Here is a 12,807-nt window from a genome sequence, read left to right on the forward strand (position 1 = left end):
GGCCACGTCCCAGCTCCCTCCCTGCGCTCCAAGTCAGGATGCTGTGCCCATCCTGCAGCTGAAGGGCTACCACTGTGGCTGGCAGGTGCAGAGGAGCGCGGCAGAGGAGGTGGGGAACACAGACTTGGGGAGCTCCCGGGACACACTCTGAGGTGTGTCTAAGAAATTTTGGTGTCATTAGCATAAGCAGGAGTTGTTCCTGCTTCCCCAAGCTCTAATTTCAGGCTTACCGAGCCAAATTACTTTGTCCAGGCACCCTTTGATAACATTTGCAGGATTATCATCACCACCGGGGAACACACTTCCATATCGATTAAATAAAAGCAAAGTTTCTGGAGTCAGCAGGAACTGGAGCCTCACAGACGGCTCCTAGCCCAGGAAATTGGATGTGGTTGGAAACGTGTCAGCAGGCAAAGCTTGGGAGGTCCTGGTGTGGCTTGTTCCTGACGTGAGGCTCCATGTCCTTGAGATAATAAATCTGAGTACAGCGTGCCTGGTCCTGGCTTTAAAATACCACAGTCCACATGATCCACAGTGGCTGAACAGGTACAAAGATGCTCTCCCCGTGGAAAGATGTTGCACATCACTGCAGGAGTAATTGCAGCCGAAACAGGCTCTTACCAGCTGGAGAGCAGTATATACAGGTGGACTTTGTTCATGTAGTCTCCACGGGCTTTTTAGCCAGGCCCTTTCCAAGCCCTCTGAGGACCTGGGCTCTCCCATCTATCTCTGGGTCCCTCTCAAGTAGATTTGGGGGGAGATCTTACCTCTTTTGCTCAGACACTTGCCTTACTGGGGCATTTCATTGGTAGCTGCCAAACCACCTTGGTTAGAGCCACCCAACAATTCAGCCCAGCAGATCAACGCAACCTCACCGGTGTTCAGTAGCTGGATTCCAGCCCTCAGCACACAGGACCAGTCCTAGTACGCTGAAGCATACCAACGCCTATCAGCTAGACCAGAAGACAAGCCCTGAATCAAAGCTACTCACAGTGATGAAACTCACCCTTAGCAACCATGTTTCCCTCTTCAACCTAAGCTAAATTACAGCTTGGAGGTTGGGAGGGGTGCTCAAGAAACCGTGCCATCTCAGCAGGGAGAGATGGGCACAGGCTCTTTGGCTGTCAACAAGAGTACGGGAAGAAGGCTGAGGCCTGGTAGAAGTGCTACAATGAAAATGGTGAGCAATACATTGGGGTGTCTGGTCCCTTCTGTGGGAACGATGGGTCACAGCCAGTGCCGGGGCATGACCTCAAGCCCCAAAGGCAGCAGCAGCAGTTGAGGGCTGTCAGCGATTTCTCACTGTACAAGGGCAATTTGCACTTTCCAAGGAAGAGTGAGCAGACAGGGACATTGTGCAAGGAAAGGCTAGAGAGAGGGCAGCTAGTCTCTACCAGAAGCCAGGCTATCTCTGAAGCATGGGCCATGGGGAAGGTGCCCAGGGTCAGGAGCTGAGTGGGATATCTGGCCTCTAGTTCAGGACATGCTTGGTGGAGCCTTTTCTGGGATTTCTGGCCTTGCATGTGTGTACTGCCTGCGAATTTGGTCTGCCCTTGCCTTGGCTCCTGTCTCTCCTACACTCCCTTCTCTGGGCTCCATCCTGTCCAGGACACACCATCCCAGTTTGGAGAACACAGGTGCAGATGCAAACCCTACCTGCCTCATCCTTGTAACAAGAGATGAGGCACTGAGGAAGTAATATCCCACAGACACGATTTTCTTCTCCACACTTGCAGCTCCCTCAGGCCAAGAGCACTGTCTGCAGCAGCAGCAGCAGCAGCTTCACTCACTCCCTTCGGCTTGGGCAAAGAAGATCTTTTGCTTCCCAAGGTACAATGCAGATCAGCATCTCTCCCTATGACATAAAGTAAGGATTTGTCATATAATGCAGGAAAGCTTTCCTGGTGAGCACAAGTCTGGCTGGAAGGGTAGAGGAAAAGGGATTTATCCCACTGCTGAGTCCCCATACAGTGAGAGAAGCCCATGCCACCGAGGTCTGCTGTGATCTGTCTTCATCTTCCTCATCTCCCTCCTTTGCAGATTGCATGGGCTGATAAGCTGCTGGCATATCCCCTAGCTAGCTGGCCCATCACACACTCACAAGGAGTAGGGCGACAGAAGGTGAGGGTTGCCAGTTCTAACCAGCCTGCTTTTACCCACAGTGGCTCTTCCTACCCCACATTGCTCCTGAAACCACAGGTGAGCACCTCAGCACAGTCAGTGTGGTGGAGCAGCTGCCAGTGCACCCTATTGTGCCATCAAGGTGAGCAGGGACCTTTCCCCCACCCTGAATTCAGATGTGTTGTGAGGACACCGATCCTGGAGCTTTAGATTTTGTCACCTCATCATGGTGGCTCCAACCCAGTAATGGGAAGGGAGACATGGCATTGTACTGATGGAGGTAGCCCGTGGCTCACAGGCAATGGGACACCCCACGGCTCCCTTACCTCTGTTATTAGGCTGTCATGCTAATGCCATTTAATTCAAGGCTCTTTGAAAGCCAGAAGAGAGACTTGGACTTCCACCAAACGAACACAGGCTGCCTGAGGCATGCTGAAGGCCGAATGTCCTTGATATGAATAGCTCTTCCACTGTCTCCTCTGGGGTGGGATTCCCTCCTTTGTTATCCCTGTTATCCACAAGTTGGTTTGTATTCTTCCTAGCAGTATTTGCAGGAAGATCCCTGGACAGGCATGACTCAAGGAGCTGGTGGCTGCTAAAGCTGGGTGACAGTGCAGAGCTGTCAGAAATGCTGCAGAAAACACAGACCCTACCACATACCTTTTTTATGGCACCTTCCATCTCCAAATACAAATGAGCAAGTATCTACACACTTCTCTGTCCAAAATTTCTTTCAGGACAACAGGCCCTCCTAGTCTGGCACTTCAAAACTGCTAGACTGTGGCTCCAGCAGCAGCTCATCTCCTTAGAAAGATGTCTGGATTCCTCTTGCAGGGGTTCAGTCTCACAAAATCTTGGATTTGAAAGGAAATTATTTAATTACACACACACCTGGAGCAGAGGGAAGTTGGCTCCAGTTACTTTTTCTCCTGCTGGTATGGAGCACTTCTCATCCTGCACCACATGGGAGGATAAGGGCTCAAGAGCAGGCTTCTAGAGGGGGAAAGACAGAGTAGGGATGACAGAGTAGAGAAGCTGAGAAGCCTGTTTTGGCTTTTTTTTTCCAGCCCCTATGTGCTGTGCAGTGATCAGTGACCTGGGCAGAGGCTACAGGCCACCAGTGCGCTCCTCAGGTCCAGCATTGTCGGCACCAACTGCAAATACCCAGGAGCGACAGCCTCTGGGGTCATTCTTGAGGAGGGTAAGAGGGCCGGGGACTATCACGTCCTCAGCAGTGGGTGAGCTGATGGGGCTCACAGAAAGGGAAGAATAAAGTGTTTCAGCAAGTTTCAGTTCTGGGCCTCTGAAGGAAATCACAGAGCGTCTTGTGATTTAGAGACAAATATGCAAGACAAGGAAAGCTTTAAGCCACAGGCTTGGCCCACTGCCTGAATTTTTTCCCTCTTTCAGTGTAATTACAGTTGAGCCATGTAGTAATTGAGTAACTTTTTCCAAAGGAATCCTTTTACCAAGGGTGAATCATACCTGCCACAAAGAGAACATGGAGGAAGATAAAAGACATTTAGAACCTGTCTTGTAGTGAGAGAGCATTTACCCCATCCCCTTTTCCCTCGGCATCTCTAGGTGCATCCAGGCTAAGCGCAAGAGCCAGGCACTGAGCTTTCCTGGTTAATTCCTCCCCATATCTCCGAGACAGCTTCCTCCTGAGTTGCTGTGCCCACAGTCAAGACAAACTGTGTGGTTGTGAGGGTGTGTAGGATTCTGCAGAATCAGGACTACTTTCTCTCTGTCTCCCGTACCTACGAGAGCAGATGGTGAGGGATGGGGCAGGAGCTGGACAGCCTTTGAGGACAGCAAGGCTTAACAGTGCAGATGGGTGACCCTTCAGTCCTCTGCTCCCTGCGTTGCCCCTGGACCACAAAGAGTTTCTGGGGTATTACGTGTGATACTTTTTCTCAGTGATACTTCTTCTGCTTCTGATTTAGCCAGAGCTGAGGAGCCCAGCCCTCCTCCTAGACCCTTCCCGCCAAGCCTCAATCCATCTCACTGTTTTCCATGTGGGACAAAAGCCTTGGACAGCAAAACAACTCACTGTAAAACTATTTTCCATTGGCTTGATGGCCACACACAGCTGGATCTCCTCCCCGGCGTGGCTGACAGCCTGCTTAGAAGGGTTGTGTTTAGCTCTTGGAGAGGAGCCTGGGTTGAGGGTGGGAGGAGGCAGCTTTGCCTCATAGCCCCTCCCCACCCCAAAAACCCATCCTTCCCACCTTTTCCTCAGTCTGATTGGTGGGTGGTGTAGAGAAGGGCTGGGACAACTCTGCTCTCCATCTATTTAAAGGCAAGGGTGGGGCCCCCTCAGCTACTTGCCTGGGAGTGTAGCACCTCGGTGGAGAGGAGCAGAAGCCCCACAGAGCAGCACCATGTCTTGCGTGAGTAGAGAAAGGGATGGGGCGGCTGGGCTGGAGGTGCTGCTTTGTGAGCTGGGACTGTGGAGGGTCTGTTGGCTTGGGGTGAGGGGATTTGCACCATCCTGTTGTGTCAGAGGGTCTGCTAAAGCTGCTGCTCGAAAGGAAAGATCAGTCCTGTGTGTTACAGAGAGTTAGCTACTATTTCTTGTTCTGCTGGGATGGGAGATGGTGGTCCCTGTAGGGGAGGCTCCCTTGGGGGAGGCAGGTGGGGGGAGCCCTTGTTGGATTGACTCCTGAGCTGGGGTAACCTGTTTTACAGCAACTCTTCTCTGAGGGAGCAGCTGCAGTAACGTTTATTGCTCTCTCAGCATCTCCTCTTCTGGGCAGCCTTGCTGTTTGCTTCCTGGCTGAAGTTTTCATGAGTCACTGAAGTGTCCTTCTGTGAGCGTCAAGGATGGCCAGGGAGATGTCTGTGTCAGCACAGTGATTGAACTTCTTTGATTAATTTATCTTTCCTTAGATTGAAGGTGATTAATGAGGCTTATTTATTGAAATGGGATTAAGTTTCTTAATATCTTTGGGGTCTTGCCTCTGCTGTGACTGAAAATGAGCACATGTGTGTTTACCAGGGTATTTTAGCTCCCCCAGAAAGAAAATGGGGAAAGGTGTGTGCATAGAGCAGGAGAATGTTCTTGTAAAGGTTGAGCCTACAAATAAAACACCAAGCCAATGTGGACTGGGGAGCAAAGTGTCTGAGCCTCTGGACCTGGGCAAAGCTTCAAGTTCAAACCCAAACTAGGAGAAGAGAAGGGAGGCTCCATCCCTGTACAGCCAAGAAGGTGTGGGCTGATGTGAGACCCACAAGGCACAGGGGTGGGTGTGATGGGAGCTTGCAGTTACTGAAGTTTCACTGCTGTGAAATACACATATGTTGATGAGAGAGCAACAGGAGAAAGGTTGGGAAATCGGGCACATATCCCATGTGACTGAGCTGACTTCTCTGGGATGTCCCTGGTGCAATGCCCTGGGGGAAGGGAGCTTCCCTGTCTTTCTAACTGTCTAAAGCAATGCTCTGTCTTGGAGGAGAGCTGCCAAACTGGAGAAAGTGAGCCAGCAGGTACTGGGCTAATGTCTCTGCCTCCATGTTCCCCAGGGACCAGTGTGCACCAACTTGGGTCTCAAGCCTGGCCAACGCCTCACTGTCAAGGGGAAAGTTGCACCGAATGCCAAGAGGTAAGCTCTGCTGTGCTGCCAGAGCACCACACTGGGAAGCAGGGGGGGTGAAAAAAGGGATCCCTCCCTTGAGCAGGAGAGGAACAGCTTTGGAAGGGGTTAACCCCAGCAGCACTTCCCAGTGAGTCATTGCCTAATGCACACTGCAGACACACTCCACTGCCAAGGGGCTAAGCCAAAGCAGATGTGAAGCTCCAGCTGCGTGCACTGGCAGTGACCACATCCTCTCTAGTGCAGGGTAAAGGAAATGGAAGCTGTGCCTATACTGAGATTTGGTTTTGAGACCATCCTCACAGCCACATCCTCTCCCCTGCATGAAGGTGACATGGTTACAGTGCTTTGCTTCACTGGGCAGGAGGAGATTATGGCCACAAGCAGCTGGGAGGTCTCGGGTGCCCTGGGTCCACAGATGCTCTGAGGCACAGCTACAGTTGATGGTGCAAATGGAAAGGCTGCATATTGCAGTGGGGTATTGAAGTTTGCTTTCATCCACTGGAGATGCCTCTCGGATCCTGATGGGAAAGGGAGGTGGTGAGCAAGCAGGTGTGCTGAAGTAGAAACGTGCTCCTAAGCAGGCAGGGATCAGAGTGGCTGGGGGTCCCTAGGAAGCCTCTGCAGCAGATCCCAGCCCTTGTGTGGGTCTGTGGCTGGTAGGGCCTCTCAGTGGTTAAGGTGGAGCCCATAGCTGCTGTACCAGCACCAGCAGTGTTCCAGGAAACATGTCCCAGCACTTCCCAGTGCCTTTGAAGCTTGATAGTGTTGGAGTGAAGCCTCCTGGGCTTTCTCTTGCTAAATAACATTCCTCCTTTTCTCATCTGGGTAAGAGGCCTGGAGGTAAGGTGGACACTGGGCTAGAAAGCTGCTTCCTCCCACTGCAATTGCAGACACTCTGGAATAACTAATGACCTGGTAATTATTTCAGCTGCCTGCAGGGTGGGAAGAAGGCAGTGGCAGCACCAGCTGTCAGGCAGGCAGGATGCAGCACCAACTAACTGGGACTAAAAGGAAACATGAGAAGCAATTACCCCCTTAGGAAGGGGGGTTAGGTGCAGGATAACTCCCTGTTCAGGGCTCCAAGTGCTGAAACTTTCTGTTATTAAAGGCTTTGTGGAAACTAAATGTTGTGTCTCCCAGTGATGGCACTGTGGGGCCTATCACTGTGGCAAGTGGAGAGAATATTTCTTACTGACACAGCACCACCTGCTTGGAGAAGCTGTGAAATTTAGCAGAAGGTTTCTATTTGTTGTTTCAAGCCCAGCTGAGGGTAACCAGACTGAGGTGTTCATGGTAATGAGCAACATGCTACCATAGTAGTGATTAAAACTGTATTGATGCTTTCTTTGTCTGCAGCTTTGTGTTGAATCTGGGGAAGGATTCTTCCCACGTCGGCCTGCACTTCAACCCCCGATTTGATGCTCACGGTGATGTGAACACCATCGTGTGCAACTCAAAGAAGGTGGAAGAGTGGGGTGCAGAGCACAGGGAGACTGTCTTCCCTTTCCAGAAGGGAGGTGCAGCAGAGGTGAGTCCTGGGGTGCCCTCTCTGAAGGGAGGGAGTTTGACACACAGCACCTAACTGCAGAGGCCGTCTGTACAGAAGGTATCTGGCTTCTGCTTGCTCAGTGCTCTGAGCAATAATGGGAGGGTGGGGATCAAACGTCCAAGCTCCAATTAGCTCAAGGGGATGTTACTATTGAACTGAGCAGGGAATAGGCATTTCTTGGGAGACCAGAATAACATTCCTGCTGTTGAAGAGCAGGTTATGCTGCTGAGTGCCTTCACCTTGCAAAGCAGAGGGTGGCACAGCAATGCTGTGAAGGGGGAAGGCTTGAGGGCATCTTGTCAGAAACTTTCTCTGATTCTTTCCATTTATCCTGCAGATCACTTTTGCTGTCAACCAAAATGATGTGACAGTCCACCTGCCAGGCCACCAGTTCACATTCCCCAACCGGCTTGGCCTGTCGGTCTTTGACTACCTTGATACACAAGGGGACTTCACACTCCAGTCCCTCAGCTGGGAATAACTTCCTCTGACACCTCCGTCTCAAAGATACAGAAAAAGAAATGATCAATAAACAAGAGTTTTGGTCTACCCAGTCTCAGTCTAATCTGTTTCCCACTGCAGGTCCACATGGGTTGTCCACTTTGCTGGAGGGGTGGGGGAAGGAGGTACTTTGCTCAAGTACTGTAGGTGGGTGGGATTGTTCCAGCCTTGGTCCTTTAAAAGTCATGGCTGGAGAGAAGGGTGAGTGCCAAAAGCCTGAGAAGGCAGAGAGTAAAAAGCCTAAGGGAAGTCTGGGGAGGAAACACTAGAAATAGATGGGACATTGGGAGAGAGTGGGAAGGTCCCTTAGGCAGTCACCCACTACTGAGGTCTAGTCTGATACTTTACCCTGCCTGAGTAAAATGGATGGATTACAGCTGTCTCTCATGGAGTTAAACACCCCTGCTGGCCTCAGGCAGCTTGGCATTGCTGTGCTAGGTGAACGTAGCAGGGTGTGCAGTGAGGGGAAAGCTGTCAGTTGTGCTAGCTGTGGTCTGCACTCCTCTCTAGGGGCTAGTGCTATGCATGCTCTAGCCCTCATCTTACTGTGACCTCTTGTCGCTGCCTGGGGACAGCAGTAGTAAAGGATGCCTTTCTGAATGTGGTGCAGCACCCAGTGGGCTTCTATTTCCAGTACTTTCTTCCAGTAACTGCAGAAGCACAAATACTGCTGGGCCATAGCCCAGGAGGGCAGTAACCTGGAGAGCTCTGGCTTTATTCTGTCTCATATGCCTCGACTGGCACATCAAGAGCCGGGAGATGGATCAATGCCCACCTAGGGTATGGGATGCTATGATCACTGTGCTTTTGTTTCCCATTCACTCAAATTAGCCCAGAGGAGCCTGAGCACTTCTCAGTCTAAAGTGAGGCTGGCAGCTGAGGAATCTGGAGATGATGAGGCATGTTTGATGTCACAGCATAGTTGTCGCTGCTGTGGGTCTTTACCCAAGGGTGTCAGCCAGCAGCTGCCTCAGGGGCTCTCCCCAGTCTGATGCTGCTTTGGCAGCAATGACTCCTGCTGGTGGGCAGGCTGATGCCTGGTGGGCATAGAAAAGGTGGGACCTGCCCTTTCCATAGCAAACAGCAGGTACCAGGTAGGCCTGGGATAGAAAGGACTCAGTCCTTTGGGTCCTCGTTTCCAAGCTTGTTTGTAAGCAAAACAAAGCACAAACTGATGTCCTACAATGAATCCTGCAGGCCTGGCTTGACTGATTCCTCCCTCCAGTTGCAGAGCAGCTGGAGCATAGGAACTTGCCCTGACAGCAGCAACACCTCCTCTTCTTGCTTCATCATTCATGAGGCTCTGCCAGGTCTTGTCTCTCAGGTACACAGGGAGATGGAAGTGTGGCTGCAAGGAAGCTGGGAGGCTGAGGAGGGAGGGAGAGGAGTAGGAGACAAGGGTTTAAGCTGGGCTTTTGAGCTAGAAGGTAGAAATACATGGGGTGTACAAGCAACTTGTGGCTCTGCAGCTGGATCTCTTGAAGCCCCATGTGGCCCAAAGTTGTCTGCTCTAGATGATCATATCCCATTCTTTAGAACCACATCTATAACAGTAGGCATGGCATCTAACGTTGCCACCCTGTGCATAGCATAGCTGGGGGACAGCATAGCTTGGGGACTCTGCCCATGGGGTGACACGGATGAGGCCATCCCTCCTGGGGATGAGGAGAGAGTTTAGCTATATGGAAGTGAGCCATGTTAGGTTAGAGGCAAGAGACCTGGACCAGTTTTTGCAGTGCCGTTGACACAGTCTGGCAGACTGGAGTGCATTTGGTAGGCCAGAGAATCGAGGATTCCTTCAGCTGCAGCAGGGACGTGGTGAAGGCCCGCTCCATGAGCTGTGATGATGCACATGTCGTGGAGCTCGCTCCTTGCAGCTTCCTCTGCTGGGCTGATCTGGAAAGCAGGTTATTTTCTTCTTTAATTTCTTTCAGTGGAGGGTGAGGGAAGGAAGCTGAGTGTGAGCTTTGCAATAAAATCATGAACTTTATCTCAGGTCTCCTGATAGCATGGCTGCTTCTTGAAGTGACTCACTGGTCCTGTGAAATCTGTGACTCACTGTTGCCCTGATATTGTTATGGCTCGGCCCGTTGCTAGCGAGAAGATGAGGGGTGGCGGGGCTCCTCGGTGGTATAACTCAGACGTACCGAGGTTGACTGCTCCCTTCCACCCACTCCCTGGCCTTGCGCAAGGTGGAGGCTGGCGTGGGAGGGCTGAAAGACCCGAGGATGGAGTTCCTGCAACAAGCACCCTTTTTCCTAAGCTGAGGAGACTGAGCGACCTCGCAAAGGGGAAGGCACGAAGGGGAAGGCACCGTAACAACCCCAAAGGAAAACACACCGCAAGCCAGCGTGGAAGGTGACATGCTTTTATTACTCGACTGAGTCCCAGCCAAAGGCTGGCAGATGCCCCCACCCTGGGCACCGCTCACCCCTCGCTTCCCCCCGCAGACCCCCTAAAAGCCAGGGGGATGCAGCAGTGTCGCGTTGGGCTGCCCACAGCCTCTCGGGAGCGTGCTGGGGGCCAGGTCATGCCCACCCCGCTGTGGCCAGGGCGCTGGCGGTAGCTGCGGGTGAGCAGGGTGTAGAGGAAGGGGTTGACACAGCTGTTGCCATAGGCCAGGCAGGTGACAGCAAAGTTGAGGTACGCCTGGGTGGTGGGACCGATGCCCAGCCCCTCAGCCCAGTACAGGCCGGCCAGCTGCCAAGCCCAGAAGGGAAGGAAGCAGGCCCAGTAAGCCACCACGATGGTGGAGATCCTGGAGAAGAGCCGCCGGGCGGGGGCCCGTCCGGGCGCCGGCGGCCACGGGCCCCAGGTAGAGGAGCGGTACGCCCAGGCCAAGCGAGTGTAGACGACAGCCAGCACCACGCCGGGCACCAGGACACCAGTGCCAAAGAGCACCGTCAGGTAGAGCCGGAACGCCGCTGGCGTCCAAGTGGGGATGCAGATGCGCTTCTGGGGGCCGCCCCCATCCCGCAGCCGGGTCATGGCCATCATGGGGGCCGCGAGCAGGAGCGAAAGCAGCCAGAGGCCGGCGCTGGCCAGCTTGCGGTAAGTGCCAGCGGCCCGCCTGGCCCGCAGCGGCCTGGCCACCGCCCAGTACCTCTCCAGGCTCATGGCGGTCAGCAGGAAGATGCTGGCGTGCATGGTGAGGAGATCCAGGCTCAGCAAAAGCCTGCAGCCCACGTCTCCAAAGAACCAGTCGTGGGCAAAGTAGGTGCAGACGACGAAGGGGATAGTGGAGAGGTACAGGAGGTCGGCCAGCGCCAGGTTGATCACGTAGACCCCCAGGGAGCCCGCCGAGTGGCCCGCCACTCTCCCAGAGGCCACCGCCACCGTGTAGATGTTCCCCACCGTGCCGGTTAGGCACATGAGCAGCAGCACTGCGCCCAGCGGCCCCGTGACCGGGCTGTCTCCTGCCAGGACGTTACTGCCCTCACCCCTGCCGCTGCTTTCCTCCGAGAAGCTGCCGCCCTCGGGATCCTCCCCGGGCCTCGCGTTGATGGGAGAAGGATCACACGACATCTTTGGGTCGGGTGAGCAAGAGCAAGTGGCTGTCAGCGACCTGTCCCTTTCTCCTTTGGTGTATGGGAACCTACAAGAGGGAAGAATGGTGAGAGTTCACTAGACATAGGCTAGAGAAGTCTATTGCTCACCTCCAGCCATCCAGTCCGTTTTCCTGATCTCGTCCATCACAAGCTCCATCCAGTGGTTTGCCTTAACCACCGAAGGCTGAGGTAGGGACACCCTTTCCCCTTCAAGAATGACAGGTGCAAAATAACCTCTGCCAGTCAGGAGGAAATGTCTCTGTGCTTCAGCAGCTCCTCATTTGTTGCTTCTCCAGGATTCTCTGGGCCCATGGAGACCAGCAGACTCAGCAGACAAGCTGATTTCTCCTTCTCCCAGCTCAGATAGACTCCGGAGAAGTGGGCTCTCCCCCCTGAACCAGCCCCCAGAGAGCTGCCTTGCCCACAGTGTAGAGGAATGTGTCTGACTCACAGCTTCACACACCGGTGTGAGCGCAGTCCCAGTTTATCCTGGCCCCTTGGCCGCTTGCTGAGAAGCCATGCTATCTCTTTCCTCTTTCTTGAAGACATCCTCAGTGCCTTCCTCTGCTTTCCTCCAGCTCCCTCTTCCTTCTTGTTCTTTTTTCCCTTTCTTTTTCTCATTTCCCCTTGCAGTTTTCCTCATTTGAAAGGAAATTCTCATTCTCACACAGCCAAAAGCCAAGACTGCCTAATGTGGCAGAGGGGAAAAGCACCCTGCTGTTGCTTTAGAGGGAAACAAGGGCCAGCCCTGGAATTGCCGGGCTGAGAGGGCCTGTCCCTGACTCCCTTCCAAGGATATCAGGGCCCCTTGAGGGGGACAATGGATGTAGCCCCAAGTTTGCAAGCAAGCCCACCAGATGGTAGGATATCTCACATTTTCTATGACCTGTTCCACCCTCATCTCCCAGACCACAGCAAGCTCCTAGAGACTCAAAGGGCTGGATATTTTAGACCCACTCTTTCCCCTCTCTTCTCAATGACCATCCTCCCTCTCTCTGCTTTCCCCCTCCTTGCCTCTTCTCCTCAGGACTCGCTGCCTCCCCTCAGAGGGAGCATAAGCCTGTTAGGTAGGCACCATTGCCTTCTAGCGAGATATTCCTGCATGACACCTAGGCCCTTCTGTGCTCAACACCACCCTGCTCTTTCTTCACACAAACCCAACCCTCATTTGCCTCAGGGATCAGACACCGAATCTGAGGAGCAGAGACAGATGTGCCATTACCAAATGTCCTCTGCTGATAGTTCACAGTGAGGTTCAGGCCATTCCAGCCACACTCTTTTGCATCCTCGATGTACTAGGTTCACTGTGGCTGGGTTAAATGCCTCCACTCATCTCCAGCAGCAGTAACTCAGCAGCAAACAGGAGAAGGAAGCATCCTACCTGTACTGCCCTTGCTGCAATAGGTCCAAAGGCACCTTCCCAAGCAATGTGCTGCATATCACAGCACGGCCATGCCACAGGAGAGGGCCTGCAGCACATGGCATTGAT

The 12,807-nt window shown here is 53.1% G+C and overlaps 2 protein-coding genes across 2 annotated transcripts; one reads left to right on the plus strand and one right to left on the minus strand.

Annotated features, from left to right (window-relative positions):
- The first annotated feature begins 4,409 nt into the window (after positions 1-4,409).
- LGALS1 (galectin 1) lies at positions 4,410-7,818 on the plus strand. Its single transcript, XM_010195948.2, has 4 exons — positions 4,410-4,514; positions 5,647-5,726; positions 7,077-7,248; positions 7,607-7,818. Exons 1-4 carry the CDS (start codon positions 4,506-4,508, stop codon positions 7,748-7,750), a joined length of 405 nt encoding a protein of 134 aa, XP_010194250.2. The 5' UTR covers positions 4,410-4,505; the 3' UTR covers positions 7,751-7,818.
- Positions 7,819-10,197: 2,379 nt separating this feature from the next.
- LOC133627741 (urotensin-2 receptor-like) lies at positions 10,198-12,803 on the minus strand. Its single transcript, XM_062014764.1, has 2 exons — positions 12,700-12,803; positions 10,198-11,365 (listed from the first exon to the last, which is right to left on the minus strand). Exons 1-2 carry the CDS (start codon positions 12,801-12,803, stop codon positions 10,198-10,200), a joined length of 1,272 nt encoding a protein of 423 aa, XP_061870748.1.
- Between the last annotated feature and the right edge of the window lie 4 nt (positions 12,804-12,807).

The sequence above is a fragment of the Colius striatus genome, chromosome 1 (assembly GCF_028858725.1).
Source record: "Colius striatus isolate bColStr4 chromosome 1, bColStr4.1.hap1, whole genome shotgun sequence".
Lineage (NCBI taxonomy): Eukaryota > Metazoa > Chordata > Aves > Coliiformes > Coliidae > Colius > Colius striatus.